At 39.3% G+C, this 25129-nt stretch overlaps 3 protein-coding genes across 4 annotated transcripts; all 3 read right to left on the reverse strand.

Annotated features, from left to right (window-relative positions):
* Positions 1 to 267: 267 nt before the first annotated feature.
* On the reverse strand, positions 268 to 4262 carry LOC104445044 (vesicle transport protein GOT1). The gene is made up of 8 exons (XM_010058878.3): positions 4117 to 4262; positions 3812 to 3868; positions 3631 to 3702; positions 2418 to 2509; positions 2228 to 2308; positions 2026 to 2123; positions 1867 to 1948; positions 268 to 694 (listed from the first exon to the last, which is right to left on the reverse strand). The coding sequence occupies exons 3-8, from the start codon at positions 3659 to 3661 to the stop codon at positions 656 to 658; spliced, it is 423 nt and encodes a 140-aa protein (XP_010057180.1). The 5' UTR covers positions 3662 to 3702; positions 3812 to 3868; positions 4117 to 4262; the 3' UTR covers positions 268 to 655.
* Positions 4263 to 5524: 1262 nt separating this feature from the next.
* LOC104445122 lies at positions 5525 to 11967 on the reverse strand. Of its 2 annotated transcripts, XM_010058968.3 has the most exons (7): positions 11086 to 11962; positions 10260 to 10315; positions 9546 to 9655; positions 9296 to 9455; positions 8062 to 8154; positions 7640 to 7771; positions 5525 to 5827 (listed from the first exon to the last, which is right to left on the reverse strand). In XM_010058968.3, the coding sequence occupies exons 1-7, from the start codon at positions 11894 to 11896 to the stop codon at positions 5774 to 5776; spliced, it is 1416 nt and encodes a 471-aa protein (XP_010057270.2). In that variant the 5' UTR covers positions 11897 to 11962; the 3' UTR covers positions 5525 to 5773. The 2 variants fall into 2 exon arrangements, with proteins under 2 accessions (XP_010057270.2, XP_010057329.2); XM_010059027.3 differs by lacking the exons at positions 9546 to 9655; positions 10260 to 10315 and having other exon boundaries at positions 9296 to 9447; positions 11086 to 11967.
* A 1387-nt stretch (positions 11968 to 13354) lies between these two features.
* Positions 13355 to 24674, reverse strand: LOC104445265 (CMP-sialic acid transporter 2). Its single transcript, XM_010059223.3, is given in 18 exon segments — positions 13355 to 13791; positions 14188 to 14249; positions 14346 to 14391; positions 14709 to 14788; positions 14883 to 15016; positions 15184 to 15291; positions 15801 to 15870; positions 16500 to 16577; positions 16897 to 17019; positions 17164 to 17223; positions 17885 to 17929; positions 18631 to 18708; positions 21219 to 21275; positions 21580 to 21696; positions 22055 to 22128; positions 22131 to 22261; positions 23286 to 23365; positions 24346 to 24674. Coding segments are annotated over 15 exon segments (1212 nt in total). The 5' UTR covers positions 22222 to 22261; positions 23286 to 23365; positions 24346 to 24674; the 3' UTR covers positions 13355 to 13791; positions 14188 to 14198.
* Positions 24675 to 25129: the final 455 nt, after the last annotated feature.

The following is a 25129-nucleotide window of genomic DNA, read 5'->3' on the forward strand; positions in this document are numbered from 1 at the left end:
TCTACTGCAACCCACTTTCCCAGCAAATGGAGCATGAGTTCTGAACAATGCCAAACAAGCCATCGTTAAGCGGCCTAGGGTGATAAGATAGATAATATATGAACGGCTTCAGGGGAAAAGGGCCCGTCAGTTAAAAATGCTAAAGCGGGTGGATCGATGAAACATGCACTTAAGTGGAGCAAATCTTATATTTTTGTTCAAACCAAGCCCACATATACAGAAAGCACGAGAGAGAGAGAAAGAGAGAGAGTCGACTTGAAATGAAAGTTGAATGTTGGAAAGGGGAAAAACCGAGGAAAAGCTTTACTTTGGTATATGGACAGTGCTATGCAAAAGGCTAGGTTACATCTTTTTGCAACAAATCTAATGTTCGCTTTTATCTGGGAAAAGAAGCCCAAGGGATGCTGTCAATGATGATCGACCATCGCCACCAAACGAAGGAAAGAGACTACAAATCCCGCCACATCACGTAACCTTTCCTTCTTCCTCCTCTCATATTAGCAAAAGGCATATCACAAGAGTCACGACACATTTTTATCAATTGCCGTTTCCAACGAGAGAGGCACAAAAAATTTGTCTCCACAAATCCATATGTTACATGGGGCTTAATGCGGACACAAAAACCAGAAGTATCACCCGCTCTGCAAGTTCAGAACTATACGGGCACACGTTTCCCTCGGTAACGATCAAAGAACTGCAAAAACCAAACAGAACAGCATGTGAATGGGATGTTGTATGATGTCCCACATAAATCATATAATGGAATTTCTGAATGCTCATTAAGTAAAACAAAAGGCACTTCTCACTTAAATAGATAGATAAACTTAGCCCCCAAGTTCAACTGGATAGACAAGAATATCTTTACCCTTTCGCCATCTGCTTTTGAAAATGCTTACCTGTGGTGTTTTCCGTTCAATCAAGGAGATCTGCCATTACAATTTCAAAAGTGTGTCCCCTACCCATCCAGGTGTAAACAAAAAGAAGCCATGATGGTGGGGGGTGCCACTCATGAAACTTACTAAAGGAAAGCAACCTAATTTGGCAATGCAAACCACTTTGCCGATGCAGGAGGCTACATTAATTCTTCTATTCCTCACATATACTAAATGCTACAAAATAAATCGCATCTCTTAATCGCTTTTACCTAATCACCTTTTTCTATGTAAAAGATAAAGATTAGGTATCATTGTTCCATCAAATCTAACGATGTAGCTCTCATGTCATAGCTCAAACTATATTCTCAAGTTGGAGGGAAACATGTAAATGGTTAAGCTGTTCAAATAGAGAGAGTCCACATAGCTGGGCATCACTTACCATTATGAGACGCACCATCCACTCAACCAAGCTTTCTAAAGAGATTATCATGATCAATTATTCCTCATAGTAGACTGAGAGTAGTTTTATCATTACATTTCTGGATGAACAGAAGTCCATGATAGCATCATGCCAAAACTACATTTGCTTCACATTTTAAACTTTCAGATCCTGTCCAGAATAATGTGAACTGAGTTGGACTACCACCAGTGTCCAAATATAAATCCTAGCATTTCCGAAGGACATAACTGATGATAAATGGAGTTTAACACATAATTAAATTTTCATTTTCAAAAAATACACGACTGCATGTATGAGTTTGAAACGCCAACACGCAAACAACTTTTTAGCAAGCCATATGTTAAAGAATTTGAGGACTGATGAATGTCATTATAGTTCATCATCCTCTATTCATTTTTCACCAACTAGTTCGCCAAAGAACAACAAAGGCCATGCCCCTATCTTTATAACAACAAAAGTAAAACCACCAAAACTGCTGTTGCAATAAATCGACCAAAGGGCCTAAAAAACTGAGAAAACAGATACACATACCGATCTAATGTATGGCTGCTGAATCAACCAACCAAGGATAGGTATCCTTTGTAGAAAAACTGCTAGAGTTGGCCAGAAACCACTGCAGACAGAGAGCTAGCTTAGTTTAAGTTAAACAGACAATAATTTTGAGACTGCTGACAAATGAAAGGAGCAGACCTGAAAAGAACAATAAAACCATATGATTCCAGAATCATGCCAAGAATGGGCCATCCTATGATAACAAAGAAGAAGCCGACACCAAACGAGATTGTTCCCTGGCCATCAAGAAATATAGAAAATGTCAAAAGGAAGATTAAAGTGCAGGAGCATGGCTTTATATGCCGAGAGTTTCTATGAGGTGTCAGGAAAGACTTGGAACCTTGAAGTTTTGCCTTTTCATAAAGAACTGCAGGGTCGACTTCGGTCCTATAGTCAAAGAGACTCCTGAGAGGAAGAGAATCTGATTGAGAGGAAAAAAGGCCAGTTAAATGGAAACCCTATCAAAAGTAGGACAACAAGAACACAAGGAAAGATGTGCCACACAACAGAAGCCAGGTAAAGAAACTCACATTTCCCATAGCAAGCAGTCCCTTGTCAAAAAAGAAGACGATTCCCAGAAATGAGAAGAAGATACCAAATCCAGTCAAGCCTAGCCCGATTTCTGATTACAACAAAGAAATTTTAATGACACTGGTGATCAAGGGCACAAATACTGACTGTAAAAGAGAGTTTGAGTCCCACACGCAAAGAGAAATGCATGTCAAGAGTAACACCTATCAGGTACCAAAACAGCAACTTTGTCTAGTAACTTGACAGTTACAGTCAGAGTCTTACACATTTTGAAGGACTGATTTAAACGTTTATATGCAACACTCACCTACCAAATCTACTTTCTATAGTCAGTTAAACCATAATTGGGTAAAGTGACAAAATTAGTAGAAAATTTTACCACTCAGTTAGAAACAAAGACCATTTGAACTCTCCCTCCCTTTCTCTCAATCTTGTATTGCTAAATCTGCAGTGACAGCAGTGGGGTAGGAGGAGGGGGGGAAATTGGGCCATATCCCAGCACATCATCAACTGAATTTCCAGATGACACTTGTTCTCTTTATACTTTTTTGTGGACCGAAGAATTTTCAGATTAGACATAAATGGTTCGAATATGATTATTACGGTTTTCTTACTTGACCAGAAACCTACTGTATCCCTCCCTGCTCATAAATCATAAGCTGACATAGACTAGACATTCATATCCATCAAAATAACATTGATAAGTCCTTCATGTCATAATTAAGTTCAAAACTGAAGCAAGGCCAAATGAATGGATTAGCTACATCACATTGCCGCACAGATACGAATACAGCATATAGCATAACTGACGGCTACATCTCACAAACACTCAAACAGATCCAGCCTAAGTGGAGAGTCCCACATGACTTCATTCGACATCTATTTCTGCCAAAGAAAGTGAGAAAAACTAGGAGAGCACCCTCCGTTTCAAATGAAGTTGGAACCAACAATTACAGGCACTACTACGTATGTACCTAACAGAATCCTATTCCGCAGACATTTATCATACAAGAGTAATAAAAAACTTCAGAAGCGATTTTGCCAATATTTGTAGTTTGCAGACACGTACACCTACATCTTTGATTCGATTCACAAAACAGAGTCCCAATCCTCAATTTGCATGCCAAATACGACTCAACAAACATCTTACAAGACATATAAATGGCTGAACAGAAGGAACAACAGCAAAAGGAGAAGAGAGATCTCACGGACTTTTGCGGTCATTCATTTCGAACGAAACCATCGCGACTGCTAGTGGCGGCGCTCCCGTGCCCAAACAGCAAGCTGGAATCGACAATAGAAAGAATCGACAAAAGGAGGAACCGCCAGATGAGAGCGACGGAAGTCAAGTCGGAGGCGGCGCTGGGAATGAGGAGAGCGAGAGAACAGGTACCTCGGCTAATCCAAAGCAGGTGGAACGAATCGGGACGGAGATCGCGCGGCGGTGAACCTGCGCGGAAAGCGATGAATGGAATCGAGCAGAAATCAATCAATCAATCAATCAATCGACCAAACAGGAAACGAAAACGGATTGATCGAATCGGATCGAATCGGATCGAATCGAGTCGAGTCGAGCGAACGCGATGTTTCCGGCCGGAAAGCCCTAGCTTGAGCTCGGGGTTGGTGCTTCGCGGCATGCGAAGCGTGGGAATGAGGAACGGATCCGGAGCAGAGAGGACGAAAGCGAGAGGCGCTCACCTTACACTGGCACGCAGCAGCAGAAGAAGACGGAGAAGAGGAAGAAGAGGAGGAGGAGGAGATCAGCGGAGAAGACGAAGGGAAATGGAGATGAGGGAGACGAAGGGAGAGTTTCGCGACTAACGGTTTCTTATTCCATGTGTATGTATGTATATATATGTGTGTGCAGCTTTATGATATCACCGAACGAATGAGAAAAGGGACAATGACACAAAGACTTTGACATAATACGTTGCTTAATCCCTGAAACTTTTATTTAACGTGATTCTTCAACTTTAATTTAATATACAAATCTAATCTTAAATTATATAAAAATATTTCTATATTATTCAAGATATTATTATTCTATAATTATTCAAAATTCAGGAAGTATATTACTAAATTAAAAGTTCATAGATCACATTCTATATTAATTTAAAATTTATGGATCATATTAAACAAATTAAAAGCTTATGGATCAAATTAGATTAAAATTCAGAAATTATTTATGTCAATTTCCCATGAGAAAAATATGCAAAGTTCCATTTTATTTTTCTTTTTAGTTTTTATGAAGTTATTATTGAAAAATAATTTAATATTATCTTAAAATTTCATTCAGATGCATTTTCATTTTTTTGTCCAACGAGTTGTGTTTTAAAAATAATTTAATTTCCTTCATTCACTGATTTCAAATTTTAACTCTTTTACGTTGCTAGTCTGTTTGATTTTTTCCGTGTACTTTACTTTCAAGTGTCCTGGATTTTTTTATTTATTTTTTACTTCCATTAGTTGCTATCTTCTTTTTTTCTTTTTCCTCAGTTTCTCCAATTACTGAAGCAGCATAAATTGTAAATAAGTCGTCTTCAAAAATATATATATTTTTATCGTACAATAATATGTAACTCAAATAAATTTAGCTTTTTCGCTGGATTAATTGGGGTTCACTAAACACTTTTTCCAACTGTCGCACTCGCAGCACATCTCTCTTTAAAAACTGCCAACCGATGATCATGTGGTAGCGGTATTTCCCAAGTCCAGGGATATCCTATGGACGATTCCCCACCTTCGAACATCAAGCAAAACCTACTTCTCAGTGTTCTCTTCCTTCACGATTCAGTAAATGCTTCTGCTATGTCCAAACTACTGCAAACACCATCCCTACTTCGAAAAGGCTCAAACATCGATGATCCTCGGCCATCTGCTGGGATGTGCCCGCCATACATACAAGCATAGACCACCAAAAAAACCCCCCACCCCACAAGAACAAATGAATGACCATGTCGGCTTCCATGAACACAATTCAGAAGGCTAGATTGCGCTATCAAGAACACACAGCCAAGTGCACTTGTCCAAAATGGGTGTACGGATCATCGTCGTTGCAGCAGTGAACATTGGGAGATTACCAGAAAGAACCCGGGGCTCAGTAGACTTGAGATCAAAGGAATAACATACATGTATTGCCACAAAGAGGTAAAGTGGGGCACAAGTAATTGAACAACTGGTGGGCCTATACCAACCACTTCACAGTGAATTCTATAGTTTAAAAAGATGCTTATTGAGGACTGATCGATACATTTGCCAGTATGCTTTTCCGACAAGAATGGTATGAAAAGAATACAACGTACAGTTGCTCTTGTACCTGTCTAAAGCAAACTTATTGTTTACTCTCTACCTAGCTCTATGAAAGGCTTCTTTCATAATGGTCACCAGCACCATCATCAACAGAAAGTTCCTACAATGACAAAATTGAAAAAAAATAATTATATATATTATTGAACAAAGCCAGACAGATCCAAGATTGCTAGGATAGAAGCATAAATTGAGAGGAGGCCAAAGCATCAATGAATGTCCAGTAACATTTAGGGTATGCAAGAAAGCTATAGAGCAGAACCACCAAAACCGTTATCATAGGATTGACTTCAAGGAAAGTATCACAGAAAAACACTCTTAAAAGTTAGCAAGTTTTACGTACAGGGAAGGTTGCACTTGAGATCATACTCACCTCTACCTGTGCAAGCAACGTATAGAAATGTAATGTAATGCATTAGGACATATTTATCTGCTATTCATGCTATCCATATGCACAACCCATTTCCTTAAAACAGATGGGCATTCTTCCAGGTCTGATGAACCTAATACTATATACCTATGATTTGAGATATTCACTATTTATACCTGTAAATATACAAGCATTCCTCTCATCCATCTAAGCTAAAATGTTGGAATTGCAAATGAGTATTCTTGTGAGCTTGGAATTATAGAATGAGGATCTACTGTAATTTGTGTGCTCCATGGTTGTGTTTCTTGGTAATAGGGGTGTGCAACGGGAACCGCCCGAACCGGGAACCGGCCGGACGGACCGAACCGGTCGGTTTGGGCGGTTCCCACGGTCGGCGGTCCGGTCCCCCGGTTCCTAATCTTGGAACCGGTGGCGGTCGGTCCGATTCCGGTTTCAAGGTGGGAACCGGACCGAATCGGACCGACCGGACGAACCAAACTTTTATATATAATTTATATACATAGAATTAATAAAACATATAAACATGATAACTTATTGCAACCAAAATTGCAATTTGAGGTAGCAACCTCTTATGTGGCCAAGAGACCATTAAAATCCTTTTTATTACTCTTTTATTTATAGAAAAAATCTCCTTGATAGTTTCGACGTGGGACTAAGACTTCAAGAGATCCCGTGAATCACACAAGTGAATTTTGAATATTTTGCACGTGGAACACGTGTGATTAGTTTTGTTGAATTGCCCGAGAATCGATTGAATTGATCAGTCAAGAGCGCAGTCACTCTTTAGTTCTTTAGTGCAAAAAGTATAGTTAATTTTTTTGGACCGGACCCGGACCGGACCGGAACCGATGGAACCGATGGTCGGTCCGGTTCCCGGTCCTAGGACCACACGGTCCGGTCCACGGTTCGCAATTTTGGGAACCGGTGCTCCCGGTCCGGTTCCCGGTTCCAAGGTGGAACCGGAGCAAACCGGGAACCGATCACCCCTACTTGGTAATCAGTAGGTGAATAAAAATTAAATTTGCTCGACAGGAACATTTTGAGAAAAAAGAAAAAAAGATAAGACATTGCATCACTTGTAGAATCAACAAGCTTTAAGTTCCATATTGGTTCCAAAAGGGTCCAGGCATATTGAAGGTTTTCAAAAATTACAGGTCAAATAGGTAAGTTCCAGCACAAGGCAAAATACGATCCCGACCTCGTACCCTGCACACACTCCTACCACCTACTTTATGATGATCACATGTTGTTTTGAATTTCATCCAAGGCCAGAGCACTAGGAGCAAAAACTTTGGCCCAAGCCCACAAACAGGTCTAGAGACAACGCAGGTGGTGCATATAGGCAGGAGGGAAATTGCATTGTCATGCTAAATGTGCTGAGTGATGACAATCAGTTAGTGAGATATTCCGAATATTTCCTTCACAAGTTTTCAAGTGCGATTGCACCACATATATTCAACTTGCCTAATAGCCAAAGAAATCCTATAAGAGAAACTTCTTAATGTTTTAGTAAAGAGATCATACCAAACCCAACGCTTCTACCAGGCTTTTAGGTCGCTCTTCACCACAAACGCCGACAAGCATGTTCAGTAGATACTCCCTCTGTTCCGGCTTTAATTGTTTTTCGAGGCCCAGAGCCACCATTTCCATCTCAGGCTACAAAAAGAGTAAAGGGATAAAAATTACAAACGAGATCAAGAATGCTTAGATAATAATGCAATTAAGTAACAAAAAGGCTACTTTTAAGAGCAAAAGTGCACCTACTAACAGCTAATAAATTGGACATGCATAAAGCATATATCTATGTTAATTTTCAGTCATAAACAGTTGAAACAATATAAGATACTTTGGTAACATCTGTATGTATAGAGCTCCTGATCAGGACCATAATTCTGAAAATGAATCAAAGCTTGTGGAATTAATAAAGTTTCTGACAGGGTACATACAGAAAAGTCTCTTGGAGGGAATATCTGGTGAAGAACACAAATACTTGACAGGTGAGCTAGTGCTTCAGAATGTTCACCTTGCATTTCCAGTGCCTGCAATAAAATGTGCAAGTTGCTTATGACGAAATCATGAGGTGGCAGAACATCAATATTGCCTTAGATGGCTTCAACTATTCAAAGATAGACATTTTCCCCATAACTGATCCACCCTGTGGATCTCTGGTTCTAGCATTCATTCTTCGTGTACGGTTTTACTGAAAATTTTTCAAAATAATAGTTTTCATCGTCGTGTTTCTTTTTTCTAAAATTTATGCTTGGTACTAATGACAATTCACACAATCCACACAATCCACATACTTCCATGCACTTTATTTCAATTAAGATTCAAACCCAAATAAAAAGCAAGAAAAGTAGTTCACATAATTTCATTTTTCCTCACATTCCAGTTTGAACACAGTGAAATCAGCCCTCTCTTGTTCTCTAATATTCAAGGAACTGTTCTTAGTTTTCAAAATATTCAAGAACAGGATAGGCTACCAAACATGTTCCCAAACCAGTTATTTTACTTCCATGGAAAATAACACTCAAAACCAAAATGTTTCCAATGACCAAATAGCGCTGATGTTCCAAAGTTCAATCCCGGATTAATCTAAAGTTCATTGCTCTTATGTTTTGCTACAAGAAGGGTTGTTACTAAAGAAGTTATGCAACCAATTTCTCCCACATCTCTTAATCAGTTTCCACCATATCAGCTAATAAAAGAAGGATTAATCTAAAGTCCATTGCTCTTATTTTTGCTACAAGATAATTTGTTACTAAAGAAATTATGCAACAAATTTCTCCTGTGTCTCTTAATCAGTTTTCCACAATATCAGCTAATACAAAGAAACAATGTGCCACTCAATTTAGGAATTCACACAGTCAACCTGATTACGAAAATAATTGAAAGATCATGCCTTTAGTAAGTATTGTATGGGTTGAGCAATATCATAAACCACCTTTCAAGATATCAATCGTGTCATACAACTGCTAGTTTCATTGCTTAATTTTATTCCTTGCACATGTCGTCACAAAGCCCAATAACGAGAAAGTAATGACACGCAGTTAGGCAGTAGAAAGTCATTTTATTCTTCAGCATAACTAGATTCCCCAATTCCCAGAAGTCACAATGGCTCACGAGTGCTACTTTGCATGCTTAGGTTGTGACTAGATACCAAACAGGAGAAATATTTACCCAGGCTTGTAGAAAAACAGATCGTGTGCGTGCAGCAACAGCGGCAGACACAATTCTTGCTGCACGAATGTTCTCAAGCCCTACGTTCCCAGCAAGCCCAGCAAGGAATTGCCTAGGATCTTCCCCATCTATCTCTAAAGAGATGGACCGACCTGAAGAACTATAAATTTCTTAGAAAATCGTAACTTCAAAAGATTAAAAGAGATGACCAAGAACAACTAGATAGAGGGTCCAGTCTAAAAGTACATACTGATTGCACATATTCAGAACAAAGTCAACAGACACACGGTAAAATGAATCGCGAGTATTTTCTGTGCCAAATGAGACTCTGATTCCAGAAGTCCTGCATATGCGACGCAACTGCTCATCCATACAGGCAAAGAGAAGTCCACAATGTCATTAAAGGATCACCTAATAAACAACTGGTGCAGAGGAAAAACCATTACGCAACAAATAGAAACTATAAATATAAAAAACCCAAGGTGTGTAATTTGGTCATAGTATAGAGAAACTGAGATAACATGAGAGGATGAGAAAATGAATCAATAATCTCTTTCTTGAGCTGGCATAACTGTGATAATTTAAGGGCATTTAGTTAACCCTTATACAGCATACAACTTGTAGATGATGTGCACTAATCATGACAGGCTTCTTGGAACAGAAAACCAAAAATGCAACATTTCCTCAGTTCTTGGAAACTGATCATGAATGAAGCTGTCCTGAAGAGAATTGCCTTTCCCTTGGTTATTTTAATTAATTTTTCTTCAAAATTCCAAATACCATGTTTAGAAATAATTGTGCACAATCTAATAATTCAGAGCAAACATTCTTAATCATAAAAATTTTCATTTTGACTGCTGAAACTTAATAGTAAAAGAGCGACAGGAATTACAAACCCATGGGAATTATAAACAAGTCAATAAAATGCTTCATGCCAAATAATTAACAAGTCAAGAAGACTAACTTGAACTATGTCAGCGATCATGATGTCCTTTCCATGCAATCTATTGTCGACAATTTCTGCATAACCATTTTTGTGAGTTGCCTTGAAGACATAATTGAAGGCAATCATAATTGAGAACATATAAGCAATAAATGTTTCCTGTTCACATGCAGAGAACCATTCAAATAATGTTTAAGAAAAAAAAAACTTTGGGAAGAAAAAATTTCCATCAAAGTTCGGATGTAACCAAAATAGCCGCAGACTCAAGGAAATTGGAAGCCTCAGCAGCTGCAATAAGTACTACAAGAATCTAAGCATGAAGATACAGGCGTGTATCCTTTTATATGACCAGAAAGAATGAAAGCAAGCACCAGCAGTACCTGAGTGCAAATTCCCCAAATCATTGGCCAGCTCATATTCCTCATCACATAAAGTTAAGAAATGCACAATGACAGATAAATAAACAACGCATACCGTCTATTCGATCACCATAAGACAATGAAGGCCAGACTATTAGCTTGTATTGCGTGATGCAGAGAATCCAAGAAGACCGAAGTTAATGCCTGCTAAAAGTCTGACTAAGCAACAAGGAAGGGGACTAAAACAAATTTCTTCTGCACTGTAAATCCCATTTCTTCATAGTGTTAATGTTAGTGAAGGATTCCTAAACTCTTTAACTAAGCAGTCTATGCCCTATTCATATCAACCGATAATTCTAGAGCTGAGAACCCAATTCCAGACAGTCAAACCTTGACAACAGGCACAAATTAAATATTAGCACGGTATAATGTCTCTAACAGACTAGCAAGGAAACAACGAGCAAATCAAGACAGCAACAAGCACAGACCTCGCACCAATCTATTAGCCTCCCTCTGATAATACTCCTTATCCACCTCCAATTCTACGGCTGATGAGGCCGTCATGGCTGGCCACCATTCAGGCAAATTCTCCTCAACCCGAGGCGCCATATTCCTACGCCTTCTAGGTGAAGACCTATCGACAGTCACCCGTAGTGCAGGCGAAAGGGGATTATCCAAAACCCTGGAGCCATCGGTCTCCTTCCTTGTCCCCACAACCACCTCCCTGCCGCCAAGGCTCCGGTCTCTCCTGACCACCACAGCTTCATTTCTCCCATACCCGAACCGCGACCTAAATCCCAGCACCAACCGAACCACGACCCTGACCGCGAAAACGACCACGAAGCTCAAAGCCACCACGCTCCCGACGAACTGAACGGTCGACTTCCGGCAGGATATCACCATCTTATTATCGTCGTCCAACGCGACGAGTGTGCTCAGGTCCGCGTACGCGTCCCTGCCGGCGGAGACGAAGGCGCCGAGGCCGGACTTGGCGCGGGCGGACAGGCTAGTGAAGTCGATGGTGAGCTCGACGACGCCGTGCTCGTTGGAGGCGATGAGCGCGGGGGACCTGGCGTCGGAGGAGGCGTCGTCGGAGGCGGCGGGGAGGAGGTGGCGCCGCCGCCGGCGGAGGTGGCGCCTCGGCTTCCGGGAGCAGGAGACGGAGAAGAGGCGAGGAGGAGGGGGAGGGACGGGGTGGCTCCGGAGCCGGGGCGGCCATAGGCGGCGGCGGTGGTTGAGTACGGAGGAAGAAAAGGAGGGAGAAGAGGAGGAAGGAGAGAGGGAGAGAAGAGAGGTCATTGAGTTTTGAGTGTTGAGGCAAACGAAAGAGATGAGACAAAAAGCAGAGGACACTCCCCAGCGCTTTTGGAGGAGAAAAGCCGAATCCATGCCAACCAATGGCAATCTTAGGATCCAACCTTGGTAATTTCACCATACAACTTTGTTTCAAATTCAGTCCACGTTTTCAATTATAAATTAGATGACTCTTTGATCTTTGACCCAAGAATTAGATGACTCCAATATCTATTGAGGTTTAGGGCAAAATTATCATTTTCATATTAGGAATTTTCCTTCTTGATAAAGATCCAAAAAGAATGGCAGACAAGATAATTTCGAGGGAGTGTGTTTAGCTTAGTAATCTCGCACCAAGCTGTCTTTAATAAGATCACTAATTTGAGCCGTGCTACGAGGAAGTATCTAACGAATTGGTGCTCTTCTATGCCCATGAGTTGATGCCAATAACCTTGGACCTTGGCATTTTCAAATGCAACCGAGTGACTTTCCATAAATATTTTTGTTTAAGATCTTCACTCCTAAACAACATGTTCGTGGGGGCCCAGCTCATTTGGGGCATGCGGACTTTGAAGTCATCCCCACCTACTTCCAGTATCTCACTGGCAATGATTCATGAATGCAACATGCACCTTTTTAATTGTTTAGGAGCCATTTTGGAGAGGCATACTAAACTCATTATGTACCACACCACTAGACGACTCGCCTGAATGTCGAATCTTTCTCCGCCGCTAACTCGGTGTTATCGTCACCCACAAGATAAGCCCAACATGACCTTACTAAAGAAGCAAGAAAAGCTCTTTCTATTTAGTCAAGTGCAACAGCTGCAATCAATTGTTAACGCACATTAGAAAGTGTTTGGGAATGCGAATCAAAGCATGACTTTGGCATTCCCACATAGATATGTCTTATGGGCCTGGGAAGCCCGAAATCTTTATAAGGAAAACTTAGTATCTTTTAAATTATGGGCTTATTGTCTCTTTATAAGGAAAATTTAGTATCTTTTAAATTATGGGCTCATCCGAGCCCGATCACATTCCTTTCCTCTCACAAATCCCGTTTTGCATCAAAAGCAGGAGTCGAACCAAAAAAATCTCATAAAAACAAAATGATCTTCAAATTGTAAACAGCAAGTGTGCTTCCAGTATCAATTATCATGCCCCCTCACTGCTTCAAAGTTAATCACCAGCTTGCCATCCTGTTTTCCCCCTCAACCATGAACGAGAACTCAACGATATGTATGTATCAGCATCTTGAAAGGGCTCCACAACCCACACTTACAAGCGAGAGAGAGAGTTTCAACACAACCAATGGCAAACCAAAAAGATTCTGCTGGCCCAACCTCTTCATTAGCTTTTCTAGAAGCTTAAACTGTTAGAATATCTCAAGGATAAATGGGGAAACATAAGGCCACTCCGTAATCCTGCATCTTAACAGATTTCAGCATTTTAGAAGTCTCTAGGATGTACAAGTACTCTTTTTTATGGTGACAAATGTATTGACTGAGAAGCCTTTCATTCTCAAAGATTTCTAGCATAATTCATTTCCCTATTACACGGTATCCTGTAAAACATTTGTTGGTATCAGATGATACTCAAAAGCGACTATAATATACTAGAAAGAATCACGCATACAGCAAGAAGGAAAAAGAAAAGGGGGGCAAAACTCCTCTCTTGGCTGGTCTAAGACAAAGGGTCCACGAAGCTTTTCGCTTGATGTAGAGCCTGCTCAGTCTACTCCTAACTTATGCACTCCCCTCCCCCTGCTTGGCATCAGTGTAGTTTTCCAAGAGCCTCTTCATCATGACCAGCAAAATGGATCCAAAGAAGTGGAATGATTTCTCTATAACTTTATTTTATTTCTCTTTAATAAATGGCTAATCCTGTACCCACCAATCACTCCTGCCAGAATAATACTTTTAATTAGCTTTCCTAGAGTGGGGAAAAAGCAAAAAGGCTACAGCTTGCATTACCAGAAATGAAAAACTTGAGCTGCATCACATTACAACATTTATGATGCTGAAAAACACGCAGATTACTGGAGTAACTACAACTTCCAAGCTCATCTCACACAAACTTAAATGAGTTTCACATACAAACATCAATTTTGTATAGAAAAAGAGAATCACGGGAGCAAGAATTGATGGAGTCTTCCAAAATTCCCAACTCAGCCTAAAAGTATATGTTACATGGCACATTCAGTCTCAGACACTACATCGCATGACATTCATTTCATAGATGACTGGCCTAGAGAGAGAGAATACACAAGTGTAATCGAGGTGGAGAGACAAACACTACCTGAAATAACTTCATCGAGGAAGAAGTGGTTGCCGGTCATCAGATCCAACTCTATGGGTAGCCTGAGAGTAGGGCAAATCGACAAAGATGAGCATCAGTGAGATGACAAAAGTGTAGAAAGAGTACAATCAGTACATAAAAGATGAAGAATTTCACACCTCATCATTAGCTCCTGCTGCCATATTTACAAAGGAATCCCTCGACCTGAAAGATGATCAACAAAGTCAACTCAACTATCCAGCTAAGTAATAGAAGGGATCTTCCATCAAATGATCCAGTCTTATTCCATAGGAGCAACTACACTTGTCTGAGACATTTATTAGCACAAAAATTGTGCGCTTCTTCATTAACATAATTTTCTTAAACAGCCAATGATCCTGGTGATCTGGGTAAGCCCTTTGACTTCAGCCAGGTCCGAATTAAACCTACTTAGAAATTTGCCAAAGTTCAAGTTTTCAGCGACAAGATTAGATCCTATTCTCTAGGTATGTAAGAGTACCAACACGATTGTAAAGGCATACCTGTGATTATCCTCCGGTTCTACCAACTCCAGCATCCCATTCTGCTGTTCATCTTTGACTTTTGATAAGGGTGAAAAGAACTGAACAATTAAAAGCATGAGTCATGTGAAGGAAAAAAAGGTGCAAATATAAGACCACTATTTAACCAAATAACCATGGAATAATTCTCCTTACCTGGTGCATCGAGATAAAAACAATGGAAATTCCCAACATAAAGTTAATTGTCAAACTGTGACCAAATAAAGCTGCAGATGCTATTCCCGTAAAGATTGTGGCAACTGTTGACGAGTACTTCTTCAAGATTGTATCTGGAATGCCCCCAATATACATATATATGTTAGAGATGTTAACCCATCTAAAAGACAGAAAGCACATGAAGATTACTTCGTTTCCATTACATAGGAGGTCTACAGCTCTCAAACCAATGGATTAAGAGCAAAGCTACAAGCTCAAAGAATCAAACATACAGTCCTACCTGCATATTTGAAGAAAAAGGACGATAAAATTCCCTGGGCCGCATTGTTACATATCAGAAGTATGGTAGCTTTCGAAAGTCCTTGTAGGATATCAACGTTGTCCGGACCTGAGAGCGATGACACAAAATGATCACCACAATCGAGAAGATGCATTTTCTTACGATTTCGATTGGTTATCTCAGAGCAGAAAATCTCCATAGCCCAAAGGAGGAAATCTTTACGAAAAATAATGCAAATACAAAGAAAAACATCCTAAAAGTTCAGTATTTTTATTAGATGTACTGTATAGCCAGAAATAAAAAGTTTATATTGCAAATACATGGAATAGAGTGCTCATTGTGTTCAATTAAGGGGAGGGGATAGCTTCATGCTGAAGCATCTAAGTACTCTTGTATAACTGAAATTCAGGCTCTTTAGGAACAATGCTTTTCTCTCTATTTATTATTATTTTTTTTTTTTTGGGCATTTCCCAACATCAGATCCTGGGTCTCCCCACCCCCAAAAACCAAAAGAAAAAGGAAAAAAAAAAAAAGAAGAAGAAGAAGAAACTACCAGGCCACACCACATGACTGGTGGCCTGCAGGAATCATAATAGAAAACCATTTCATGTCCATACCTTTAACAAGTGCCATTCCAACGATTCCTAGAAAGTTGAATATAGCACCATACCCGTATAAAAACAAATTCTGCAAGCCAAAGGGCAATATGAGTACTTAGCAAAAGAAGAAAAGAAATTGAGATTACTAAAGTTATGTGCTCCAAGGGTCTCATCGTAAAGCAATAATCAATGAGCACATAGAAATGCTTTCCACTAAAGACGTCTCTGAATACCAATGTGACAACATTCCCTCTGCAATATTAAATTCTGACTTCCAAACCACTAGGTACATCTTTAGTTCACAGTTTCAAAACATTCTAGATTTAGTAGTCCTCAGTGTTACAACTTCACCATCTTTTCTACTTTTACTTTTAAGAAATTCTTTTTAGGAAAATACAGCTTAATATGCCATTTTTAACTTTGTACTAATCCAAAAAAATGTGTGGCTATTAAAATGATAGCAGCCACATCTTTCTTGGAAAATAATCCAGTAATAAATAAAGAATTCTCAAGATCCAAATTATTGGGCCTCCTCAATCAGGTTCAAAAGATACAAAAGGAAACAGCTCAACTTTCTGCTATATTCCTTGCATTAGGTAAAAAACACCTGTCTTGAATATTCATCTTGAAAAGCTTAGCAACCTATGTGCATCCTAAAGTAACTAAACTAGGCAAAAAGCTCAAGATGCTAACAAGTTGCACTGACTAAAATCTTACCTGAAGGTAGATGCTTGTGTCATATTGGCTCTTCAGTGCATACTCATTGAAGACAGAGGCCATAGATGGCACTGTAACCTGCAAATTTCTCCATAGAGTGAGTGTAACAGATAAAGAAGAAGGTTTTGCCTAATGATAATCAACTCTTGCCAAGGACTAAATGGTCTCATGCTTGATTTATAACTACAATCCATTCTCCACCATACCATAAGAAAGGAATAATAAAAATTGCACACAAACCTAAGACACAAAGAAAAACATAATTAAAATTGCTTTCAAATTTATATCATCCAGAAAAGGTTTCCTCATACTCATTTCAACGCTTGCTAAGCAATTGCAAATGCATATCTGAGAAGGAAAAGCCATCATTTCTAAAAGGGCAAAAAAGCTCACTCACAAAGATCGATGTATAGAGGTATGCACCCGCAGCAACAGGAAGACCTAGAGCAGTAGTCCCTTCTGGCAAAGACCGCAGCTGATTCACACTGATGCCAATGAGCAACAAGGCAAGAGCTTCCCACTGTCAAAGAGAAATAATCAGTTCAGCACGTTCACGTAATTAAGCAACGCCACAAGTGTAGCATAGACGAAAAGTATCACCAGAAATCCGCACTTGTTTTAAGCAAGGTCACAACACAAGAAACAATATAGAGGAGATACCAACCTGAATTATAGAGAACCGACGTTTCATGACAATCTTTAACAAAACAGCAATCACCAAAACCTGCATGAGACATTTCATCGGCATAGTACTCAATGTGACTTTCCAGCTTAAACACCAGTTTAAACAGGAGAATTTGATAGCTTACGATGTGATATTTTCATATCTACAATTAGCATGCCAGACAACTTACTAAGAGTAAAAAACCACATGCTGAGGTAAAGGAGACTAATTCTTGGGTTATCGAAAAACTGAGCAAGGAGGGGGCCAATTTTCAAGAGCATTGAAAGATCAAGCATTTTTTTCTTTAGGAAGATGATGTGCCATCAGGTCTTTGGAGAACAATCCTGATTTTTGGAGAGCGACAGAAGTCGAATAGAAATTAAAGACACCTTACCCTAAAAAGAGCATCTTAAAAATGGGAAGCCCTACAATTACTTTAAGATGAAACGTAAAGCAGTAAATTCACATGGCAAACATTCTCCACTACAATGAACAAGGATGACTTTCAATGGGTAATTTTAAGAAAAAAGCAGGAGAATCAATACAAATACATTTAAAGATATATATGGCCTCCTGGACACAATGGCAAACCACAAAGGAAAAGTTTGCAGGTATGACCACTATTCTCCTAAAAAGGAGAACACCAATCTACCACCAATCAGGGAGATGGACATTACTCTCATTAAGGAACAATCAAAGAAAATTCTAGCTAAGACAATACCTTGAGATTACTTAGCATCTTCACAGTTGCAGGATTGAAATAAAGCTGTAAAAGATGGATTCTATTGTTAGTCATCCCAAATCAACAGGAAAGCAGTAGCTCCAAAAGAAACAATGACTTCAGACTTTATGATTAAAGAATCTCATGAACAAATCTGTAAACCAGAAGCAGCATTTGTGCTGTCTGGTTTTCTTATTGCTTATGGAATCCATCCCTGCTATGTGGGACCTCAGACAAAATATAAAGGAGAAGAAAACAGATAGAAACTTCGCATCAGACCCATTTTCGTAAATTCTATGTGGCTTGAGAAGATATGACCAGTTTCAGTAATAACTGAACTCTTGTCACTAAGTATTCTAAACTCAGAGAATTGCCCTATTGCCATTCCTAGACAAGCCACAATATACATTGGCAAGAACATTGTCAATAAAGTTTCACACTACAAAGAACTAATTCTAGAAGATTCATATAAACCTGTCATTCCCATGGAAATTTTTCGAAAGGGAAATATGCTTGAAGATTGGAAAAGATTGATTATTTTAAAATCCTGCATAATAGACAACAGTAGAAGGCTATCTTCTCCTTTAAAATTAATAGCATCACCACCATCCAGTATGCAAACACAGGCACATGCACGTAGACAACTGCACATGAATCAATAACAATGTACACATTACACATGCAGCACACAGGGAGAGGGAGTTTTTCCTTTCACTTGGCACAAGGGCTTTTGAGGAGAGTATTACCTGCATGATGAACTTCAAATAATTATTGATTGCATAGAGAAAAGCTGGGACAGCAAGAAGCACATTGTTGCGAGCTGCCTACAAAACCATAGACATTAAGAAAGGACTAAATGTGAGAACTACTGCATGTATGAAGACATGAATATTTGCTCTTGCATATTGCTACGATGCACCTTTGTCAATGGGAATTCTATAAGTGGCCAGCTCTTAGCAAACAAAATTGACACAGCTAGAAATTTCCTAGAGCAATAACCTAGAAACTTGGTGGTTGAAAATTGTAAAAGTGGTGATGATTAGAAACTTCCTTTGACACATAATAAAAGTTGGCTGGATATCTTTCTCCATACTTTTTAGAAATTCTGAAGAGACATCTAAAATGCAGCCAGACAACTATAAGAAAGGCAAAACGTATTTTAAGGGGGAAAAAATTGATGTCAAGATAATATAAGCAGAACTCATGATGTTGATCAGAACTGCTTTGAAAGAATCTTTAAGAACAGATGAATCACAAGGAAAGAGAGAGCTGGGTATGAAGCTTTTCCCCTATTTGGGACCTTGTGCAGTTACCATGCAGAGGTGGTCATCCGTCATTATAAATTGCTGCTGCCTGCACCGATGGCATTGGGTAGAGGACAATAATTCTCCTAACTCTACTGTGCCATTTATAATAATTTTCATTTTAATGACATTATCAATTATGTGAAGTGGCATAAAATCAACACCTTCGAAGGCTGTCCTAATGGCCTATAGCTCTCTTCAAAGTAACTAAGATGAGAGAGAACTAAATAATTCAACCACAATCTCCTGCCAACCAAGATTGTTGTTCCGTCTCCTTCCGCCCAATTTTTCACACAAGTCCATAAGAGGCTGATGACAACTGCTTGGAACATAGGACAATTCAGGAATTATTATGTCTGCGTGTAATGAATAAAGTACCAAGAGTCCAAGAACTTCCACTGCTTTCTGGTATTGTCAAGAATAAGTATGAATTCTGAAGTGGCTCAATAGCAAATTCTTTTAAAAAGGCTTTCATTAGCCAAGGACTGATCCATGGAATATTTTGCTCGAGCCACAATCCCGATTCCTCTTTTTCAGAAACTTTTTATTAAAGAAGCATCTACTACTGTTAAACTTCACATCAAATAATCACACTGTAGCATCTGTCAATGGTAGACCATATCAAAGAACCACAAGAAAAAGTTTGCCCATCCATCATCTTTGTGATAATATCAGTCTCAAGAAACTCCTTTGACAGAAGAGAGACGGCAACCACTTACTTCCCTTTTTGTCTCCTCAATCACCATAAACATCTGGGAATTAAGACAATTAAAAGCTTTATTCAGACCTTATCTTATTTTGACTCAAAAAAAAAACCTTATTCGGACCATGGGCCTCCCCAGAATCAGGCCAAATCCACCAGGCAGTCTTTAGACCTTCACCACAATCCACTTCTTCCCATGCTCATCTTACATTTCAGAAACATCACAATGTCTATTTCTTGTTTTCTTAGATAGTCTTGGATTGAACCCCTAAGGTTCCTCTTCTCAATAGCTATTGCATTATCTCCATTGCTTGAACGAAAATATGCAGCCTGCTCAGCCTAGAAGAATTTACTTGGCAATCCATCTAGTATTCTTCTTAGCTCATCCACAAAGTTTGAAATCTTAATTGCTATCATTCTTCCTCTTTGTCCATTGGTGTATCTGGTTTGGTGTGGTCAATCAACAACCACCCCTCTTCCCCCTGATTGCTCAATTGAGGATACTGGACTTACTCATGAAAGTGGTTCTTAATTCTTTACATATATGCACATAACTGAGTAAATTAAAAAAAAAAAAAAAAAACCCGACACTAGAGCATTCTCAGATTAACAAAAGGACTTTTGAGCTTCTCCCTCATTTTCTTAAAGTAAATGATACAAGAACTTGTTTATGGACTTTCTAGTTATATCGATTTATTGGGATTTCCAACCCTTGCTTATCATGATTTATATTTTGAGAAGTGCTCTAAAATGCACCTTATTCACCTATAATGTGCTTCCTTAAGCATGCGTATGAGTGGAAACATCAAAAAGTGTTGAATAACTAATAGCAGCAACAGCGAACAAGAGACTAAAACGATATCAAAATTTTTGAAGAAATGTTCTTCCCATCATAGCCACATTTCAGATCCCATTGACCATTGATAAAAAAAAAAAAAAACCACCATTTACAATAACACCAAGCCCGCTTCAACCTTAATGGAGAACTTCAGAGTTTTCATCATCAATTTAGCATGCTAGAAGATTCTAATGGACTTATTAATGTAGCCTGTAGCGATAAAGTACTTTTTTTGGAAAAAAAATAAAAATCAGTCTGCAGGTGAACTGCAGATCACATAGGAGGCTCCAGCTGGCGTATTCTTCCATAAACAAGTCATTCATATACTCCTCAATTAGCATCTAGTAATTGGAAAGCATGATCACTATGGTGATCCAAGCCAATCCCGTAGAACAACAATGACTTAAATTGAAAATATACTCTGATGTTCCTCTGCACTCCAGCTGCCCCTTCCTAGAAATAACAATAATAATAAAAGAAATAGATTACCTGCACAAATGTGGAGACTGAGAGTAATGGCTTCTCGCCAACTTTCTGATGTCTGGCCTGCAATAACAGAATAAAGTTAACCTCTAACCGAAACATACCAAGTGTTTCAAGGATTTATTAGCTATGCCAAAATACACCTGAGAAAGCACAAGTGCACCCGATTCATTGGCAAATGTGGAATAATTTTTGTTCGGCAAACAACATCAGATTTTTCTAAAGACTCAAGTGACAACATGGATAGATTGTCCATTCCTAGTATATCTTCTTTTTACTCATGGAGAGTTCAAAATAATAAAATCCTATGCAGACCAGCTGAAGTCAAAAAGTTCATATATAAAATTAGGATAAGGATAAACATTACCTGGAACAAAAGCATAACAACTGCAAAGAGGACCTTTGCAGCTTCCGTCAAAAAGTTAACACTGACAGGGTTGAAGTTGAATTTTCCATCGACCTTGGACATGTAAACTAAAATAGGCTGGCCAAAAGACATGGAACATAATCGTCAGGTAAATCCAATACTCAGAAAAAGGCCAAAAGCAAGCTTTTCAAGAAATGAAAATTGAAGAAGATAATTCTTATATCAAAATGGCAATCATTGACTGCTTGCTGTGGCCTATATAAGAACTAACAAAATGACAGGTCTTTACTCTATGCAAATGCCTACAGGCTGAACATGTCAGACAGTCAAAATAGCTAAACTTATACAAGTTCCTTATTGTATGTAAAATACACAATAGCAAGTTTCCCTCCATTTCATAGTCAACTCACTATTTGTCCTAAGTAATAATGCAATAATGCAGAAAGTTGAGTAAATACGTGTATTCATAATTTACCTGTAAGCCAACCAGGATGCAATCCCCAACAACCAAAAGAACATTGAGAGCCCGTTGTTTTGATGATAGGTGCTTTTATGTCGGTCATAAGCCCTTGACACAGTTTTAGAACTTGGGGAGACAAGACGTGAGCGGCAGTTACTGCATTCCAGAATTCCGTTCTTCATATATCTACCCCTCTAAAAATTGCTCCCTCAAAAGTTTTTTCTGCAGCAAACAAAACAGCAATTTACCTCTTTCATCATAGTAAACAGTAATTGTAATAGAAACTGAGTTTTTCTACATTCATTAATCCTCTAGTACTGGATCCAATTTCAACAATGAACACAGGAAATACAGGCTAACCAATGCACTGAACTCATGGCATATAAAACCAACAACAGTCCCTGAATTTCGCTGTAAAATTTTATTTTTCTTGACAGAGTGTTCTCATTTAATTTGTTCTCATTTAAATCGGTAAAAGTAAATAATATATAGGGTGAGGGACAAACAAGGAAGAGGTAGAAAATGGTGACATATCCCACAAAATCCAACAAGTTGATAACTGTCGAAATATTCATTACTACCAAATTTGCTGAAGATGGCCTGATGCATCAAATAAGAGACTTAATAGACTAGGTCCTTTGCTTGGTTGGGTTGATAGTTTTATCCATAGGGTGATTAAATTTCTATTGAGATTTTAATGAGTCTCCTATCATTATTTGAAGTAGGGTTGTAGGTTTTTTTATTTTTTTATTTCTGTTTTTTGTTCTTTATATGAGCAAGAAACTATACGAAGAGCACATAGAAGATAGAAATGATCCAGTGGATTCTCCCAGTGCTTTAAACAAGCAACACCCACCAAATACAAATAATTTTTGTTTTGCAAGATTTCAACAGTAATGATTAAATCCCAAATTACCATTAGACAGAGAGAGGAGATTATAGGGGACATATGGGAACATAAAATAGCTCCGAAGAAAACCGACAACAAGAGCCACCACTAAAACAATGTTCTAGTCAACTATATGTCTTATCCTAAAACAATTCCCTGGAAGAGCTTCAGTGGAAAGAGATTGATCACAGAGACTAATGCCTGGGAAGAACTGGGAGAGTAAACAATGTTTTAATCAACTATATGTATCTTATCCTCATCATGCACACTACATAAGAAAATCTTCGAGAGCTTTTCATTTCTTTTGTCCACCATGGGAAAGATAGACAGGAAGTAAGATGGAAAACTAGCACGCACCAGTAACAGTCAGATTCAAAGGGGAAAAAGCTCACAAAGGAATTTCCCTTGGATTGTTGCGTGATCCTTTGCTCACTGACCTGATGCAGGATGCAAGAGGAAGCCGATATCAGTATAATTCAGTCAACGCTTTAGTACGTTTTCTGGCACTTTGCTTGGACTAAGCTTCACTCAATACCACCACTAGATATGACTTTAACTTGCACTGGCTAGCTAGCGATACCAAAGCCTAGATTGCTACCTGAAACTTCAGATATGTACCTCAATTATAGGGGATAATTATTATAGCGATGGTCTTTGAGAGGGAGAATCTACAATCTCTAACAGCTTTGAGGTTTGGTGAAAGGACTTGGTCTTCTGATAAAGCAATATGCACCACCATGGAATTACTTAGCTTTCTAGCTAGCTATAAAATGCATGACTGAAAAATGGACTTGCTAGAAATCTATGTCCAATCTTCAAGGGTAAATGAAAAAAGGAAGAGACGAGGGTAATTGAATGTAGGATACGTTCAAAGTGCAAATTAAGCTAATGAAAAGTCAATGTTTGATTGACAAAAACGAGTTGCCGCAAATAGTCTATCCTGCACGAAACAACTTCAAACACGATCTGACCCATTCCTGCGCAACCCTCAGCTCAAAATCCATAACCCAATCGCCCACCAAGTCATCACGGATGCCTCTATGTCAAAACGGGGACTAAGAATGACGGCCCAAAGGACCAAACTTTCGGCCATAACCAACCGCTACGAAGCTCGAAACAGAACCGACGGAGCGCTCCCAACACAAAGTTCCACCAACAACGGAGCTCAGGCCAATTCGCTCCGCGCATTGTGGAGATCGTCGGAGATTCCGACTCCCAAAATCGCGATTCCGAACAAACCCGGCATCGGATCTCCAGATCGAATTCAAAGCAGGAGAAACTCGAAGCGATTCTCCCAAAAAAAAAAAAAAAAAAAAAAAAAGCAGACCAAACAAGAAAGCTTCTCCTATTCAGCATCGGCATCGGGCATCGGCATCAGACAATTCATTCGCGTAGAGAGAGAGAGAGAGATGCGTACCAGCTGAAGGAGCACGCAGGGAGGCCTTGGTGTCGGTGTCGGTGACGCCGAGAGAGGGGTAGAGAGAGAGAGAGAGAGAGAGAGAGCAGATCTGGGAAGCTACTGCGGCGGAACGGACAAGAGTTCAAGTATGTACGCAGGATCTCGGCACGGAAGAGAGAGAGAGAGAGAGTAAGAGGGAGATGGGGAAACCGGAACGACACCTGATGGGGATGGATGGCTTCGAGTCGTAGACGGGGTCCGCGTCCGTGTCCGTCTGGTAATCCAAAGCTCATTCAAATCGTGCAGCGCAGCGCATCGAGTAGATCATCGCCACCACGCCCTCCCCGTAAATGGAATGGAACCATAAAGTAATGCTTTGTAGTTGTCCCCCGTCTTTGGGGAATAAAGGGGGAATTTAGCCAATCTTTTCTGTTAAATTAAGGTCGTCATTAAGACACCAAATTTTTAAGATATCGTGACATTTTTCGAGCGTGTTAGGTATGGCCAATATAATAATAGATAATAGACTTTATTAATGTTAAATGATGTAATGATGCTTTGGCAAGTTCTTGGTGAAATTGAGATTGCTATCGCTTTTGTCATTCATAGAATTAGATGCTAGCAAAGCGACACGTGCCTTCATGTGTGTTGTATTGTGTAAGGTTTAAAAAAGATTATATGTTCCTTTGAAATCCTGAGATTCGTCGTGAAAAAGCAAGTGAATTCTAAAACGTTAAAAGTGTCCTTAAATTTTAAAATTTAGCCGATCGATGCAATAAGAGGTTTCTAGTTAGCTCCGCCC

The sequence above is a fragment of the Eucalyptus grandis genome, chromosome 1 (assembly GCF_016545825.1).
Source record: "Eucalyptus grandis isolate ANBG69807.140 chromosome 1, ASM1654582v1, whole genome shotgun sequence".
In the NCBI taxonomy this organism is placed as follows: Eukaryota; Viridiplantae; Streptophyta; class Magnoliopsida; order Myrtales; family Myrtaceae; genus Eucalyptus; species Eucalyptus grandis.

What these genes read in the sequence shown, in the direction of transcription:
- LOC104445044 (XM_010058878.3), bottom strand. Translation starts at nt 3,661, where the DNA reads ATGGTTTCGTTCGAAATGAATGACCGCAAAA. An exon ending in CGAAATGAATGACCGCAAAA is followed by an intron (nt 2,510 to 3,630) that starts GTCCGTGAGATC and finishes TGTTGTAATCAG; the next exon opens with AAATCGGGCTAGGCTTGACT. An exon ending in TGAAAAGGCAAAACTTCAAG is followed by an intron (nt 2,124 to 2,227) that starts GTTCCAAGTCTT and finishes CTTGATGGCCAG; the next exon opens with GGAACAATCTCGTTTGGTGT.
- LOC104445122 (XM_010058968.3), bottom strand. Translation starts at nt 11,896, where the DNA reads ATGACCTCTCTTCTCTCCCTCTCTCCTTCCTCCTCTTCTCCCTCCTTT. An exon ending in GGCTAATAGATTGGTGCGAG is followed by an intron (nt 10,316 to 11,085) that starts GTCTGTGCTTGT and finishes ATGGTTATGCAG; the next exon opens with AAATTGTCGACAATAGATTG. An exon ending in TCCCTCCAAGAGACTTTTCT is followed by an intron (nt 7,772 to 8,061) that starts GTATGTACCCTG and finishes CTCTTTTTGTAG; the next exon opens with CCTGAGATGGAAATGGTGGC.